General features: G+C 32.9%; 1 protein-coding gene across 1 annotated transcript; it reads left to right on the top strand.

Moving 5' to 3' along the window:
* Positions 1–231: 231 nt before the first annotated feature.
* LOC131647952 (cyanidin 3-O-galactoside 2''-O-xylosyltransferase FGGT1-like) lies at positions 232–1,871 on the top strand. The gene has a single exon (XM_058917762.1). It carries the CDS (start codon positions 344–346, stop codon positions 1,718–1,720), a length of 1,377 nt encoding a protein of 458 aa, XP_058773745.1. The 5' UTR covers positions 232–343; the 3' UTR covers positions 1,721–1,871.
* The last annotated feature ends 2,384 nt before the right edge of the window (positions 1,872–4,255 follow it).

Below are 4,255 nucleotides of genomic sequence, written 5' to 3'. Positions count from 1 at the left end.
ATTAAAATAAATAAATCCAACCTACTTAAATGTATTGTAGTGATATTATTTTATAGCTATGATGTCTAGAAACATATATGCCAACACCGAATACAATAACACCCCAATAATATCATATTTAAAAAGTTGGCTACTGTTGCCCAGGACCCAAAACAGATTAAAAAACTATTAAGAATACATTATATATGTTTAAAGTATAAATATTGAAAATTAAACTCCTGCGTACACAAAATTCATGCATTCATTCTTTCAAGTTATTGTTAACTATTTGATCAAAAACTAATAATTCTGTAAAATATATCTATATATAGCTTTGTCCACCTCATTCCATTGAGTATCAAACATGGATTCCCCTTCCTCTTTGCACTTAGCAATGTTTCCTTGGTTTGCTATGGGACACTTTACTCCATATCTTCACCTCTCTAACAAACTTGCCAAAAGAGGACACAAAATCTCTTTCTTCATTCCCAAAAATACACAAACCAAATTACAACATCTCAACCTTAACCCAAACCTCATCACCTTTTTCCCTCTCAATGTTCCTCATGTTGATGGCCTTCCTCATAATGCTGAAACATCTTCAGATGTACCCTTTTCTTTAGTCCCTCTTATTGCTACAGCCATGGACCAAACTCAGAATCAAATTGAACTTCTTCTAAAGAAACTAAACCCACAAATAGTTTTCTTTGATTTCCAATATTGGCTCCCAAACTTGACTCAAAAACTAGGTATCAAAAGTCTTCAATACTGGATAGCTAGTCCTTTTTCTATATCTTACTTTTGGAATGGACCAAGACGAAGCCAAGGAAAAGGATTAACAGTAGATGATCTCAGAAAACCACCTTCAAACTACCCTGATTCATATATCAAGCTTCATCAACATGAACTTGAGTTTCTATCTTCATCAAGGAAACTAGTATTTGGAAGTGGTGTATTACTATACGACCGTTTGCACATAGGTACAAGTTCAGCAGATGCAATCGGTTTTAAAGGTTGCAGAGAAATCGATGGACCATATGCTGAATTCCTTGGAAATTTTTATGATAAACCATCTCTTCTTTCAGGTCCTCTATTACCAGAACCACCAACAACTTCTCTAGATGAAAAATGGGTATCATGGCTTAAGGGATTCAAACATGGTTCTGTGGTTTTCTGTGCATATGGAAGTGAAGGTCCATTAGAAAAAAATCAGTTTCAAGAGCTGTTGCTAGGTCTTGAGTTAACCGGCTTTCCGTTTCTTGCAGCACTTAGGCCACCTAATGGATTTGAGACTATTGAAGAAGCTTTACCTGAAGGGTTCAGTGAAAGAGTTGAAGGAAAAGGGATTGTTTATGGAAGTTGGATTCAACAGCAACTGATTTTGGAACATCCTTCTGTTGGATGTTTCATAACACACTGTGGAGCTGCTTCTGTAACTGAGGGGCTAGTTAACACGTGTCAGTTGGTATTGTTGCCACGTGTAGGTGTTGATCATATAATGAATGCAAGAATGGTGAGTGAGAAATTGAGAGTTGGTGTGGAAGTTGAGAAAGGTGATGAAGATGGACTGTTTACAAGAGAAAGTGTGTGTGAAGCTGTGAAGATTGTGATGGATGATGAGAATGAGGTTGGAAGAGAAGTGAGAAAAAATAAGAATGAATTAAGGAAGTTTTTGTTGAGTGAGAATTTAGAGTCTTCATGTGTTGATAGTTTCTGTGAAAAGCTTCAAGGTTTGATATAAATTTCTGAGTTTTAATATCATAAACTTGTTGCTGTGAGTTATAATTTTGCACATAATTGTACTATTGTTGTTATTATTGTGTTTTTATTATTATTATTATTATTAATCTTTGTGTTTTATGTGATAAAAAGATTAAATATATTTAAGTAAATTTGAGTGAGTATATAATAAGAATAAGGTTGTGGCGTAAGCAGGCACTATCTTTAAAAACAGTTGTCTTTAATACTTAATTAACGACCCTGGAGAAAAAAGTAATTCACATGATTGCATCGTGACAAATGATTTGCTTTTATGGTTAGTTTAATAGGATTTAACCATCCAGGAGATATCATTAATAAGTTTCAAATGTTTTGTTAACAATTCAAGATTAACAATTTGTCGTTCAAAAGTAGTTTGGCCTAAGATTTAAGTCCTTTTATTTACATATTAAGAATTGATCACTAATAATTTGTGATTTAAAAAAAAGTTGGAGGTCTAAAGTTCTAAGTCTAGATAAGAGTGGCAATATGTATTATTGTATGCCGGTCACAAGACTCGGTAGATAAGGCCTAGTAGCTAGATAAGGGGTTCAGCATTCTGAACGATGACATTCATGTTGCTCCTTTTGAATCAACCGAACAACTGGCATACAAAGAAATATGTGAATTCAAATGGAACTGTTAATTCGAGTGAATTGGATGCCACTACTGCACAAACTAAAGCGAATGATTCACAACGCAAGAAAGAAATCGTCCATTGTAAAAAGACTGCATATCTTTGAAAAAATACATTATGAATGAACTCACTAATGATCTGTATGATTATTACACTAATAGCGAGACCACAAAACATATTTGGAAAGTTCTAAAAAAGAAGTATGACACCGAAGAAGTTGGAGAAAAGAAATATGATGTTAATCTCTACCTCAATTATCAGATGATAGATGAAAGGTCCGTCAAAGCTCAAAGTCACGAACTTCAAAAGATGACTCACAAGATCATCACTGAAGGTACTCCTTTAGATGAATAATTTTAGATTGTTGCTATTATTGACAAATCATCCATTGGTTGGAAAGATTCTAAATACTTGTTTCATCACAACAACAAAAATTTGAATTGTGAGTCTGATTATCAGCCCTCCGAATTGAAGAAGAATATTGGAGACAAGAAAGATGAAATCTTGGTTCTAACAACAAAAATTCGATGCAGATTTGAAGTCATTTGACAAACCACTATAGAAACAAAATCATAATGTTGTGAGCCGAATTAAAAATGGGAACCCTTCTAAGACCCTAATTGCTCAAATTGCTAGGTATCATCCACCTCCTCAAAGAAATGAAGCTCCTGTTTTCCACTTGCTTTAATTGTGAAAAATCGGGCCATATTTCTAAGACATGTAAGAACGGGCCTAAGCCTGATGTTGGCTCCAGTGCACATGCTAACCTAACTGTTGGGCAATTTATTGTTATGATCACTAAAATCAACATGGTTGGTGGATCTGATGGTTGATGGATAGAAAATGACACCTCTTGTTATGTTTGTTATGTTCAAAACATACACAAATGTTGACGATAAGAAAGTGTTGTGATAGATGATCACACTACTAATATTGTTGGAATTATAGACGTGGAGCTGAATTTCACCTTCGGGAAGACTTTAATATAAAAGGATGTCATGCATGAATTTGTGAATAGAAAGAATCGTGTTTCTAGGTTTTTTCTGTATAAGTCAGGTTTAGTCACTCTATAGGAGCAGATATGTACACTATCTCTAAGAATGATATTTTTGTTGAGAAAGAATATGTCATTAATGACATGTTTAAGTTGAATATTTAACTGAATAAAATTTATTTTTCTATATACTTTTTGTGTGATTTTTATGTTTGGCAAGCTAGACTTTATCATGTTAATAAGCGTATTTTTTCTAATTTAAGTATTTTATGCCTAATTCCAGAATTAAATGTCAATGACTTAGAAAAATGTGAATATTTTAGTCAAGCTAAAATAATAAGACAATGCTTAAATCAGTTATTAGAGATTTTGATCCCTTAGATCTTATACACTCAAATATCTGTGAACTAGATGGAACTTTAACTAGAAATAATAAATGTTATTTCAACATTTTTATTGATGATTGCTCTGATTATACTTATGTATACCTAAGAAGAATATAAGTTAAGCGCTTGACATGTTTAAGATTTATGTGAATGAATTGAAAATCAATTTAGTGAGAAGATTAAAAGATTTCATAGTGATAGGAAAATTGGATATGTCTATAGGTATTTAATGAATTTTTTAAACAACATGGAATTGTAAATGAAATGAATACACCATATTCTCTTACAACATGGAATTTTAAATGAAATGAATACACCATACGATCCAAGTGTAAAACTATTTAAGAACATTGATGATAGTGTTAGAAAAAATGAGTATGCGAGAATCACTGGAAGTCTTAGGTATGCTATTGATTGCACTAAACCTAACTTTACAAATGTCATAGGATTGTTATGCGGGTTTGCAAGTACACCATGTGATGATCATTGGCAAACCATTGA

Source organism: Vicia villosa, linkage group LG2 (assembly GCF_029867415.1).
Source record: "Vicia villosa cultivar HV-30 ecotype Madison, WI linkage group LG2, Vvil1.0, whole genome shotgun sequence".
Lineage (NCBI taxonomy): Eukaryota > Viridiplantae > Streptophyta > Magnoliopsida > Fabales > Fabaceae > Vicia > Vicia villosa.
This window is presented reverse-complemented; position numbering and strand designations above follow the sequence as displayed.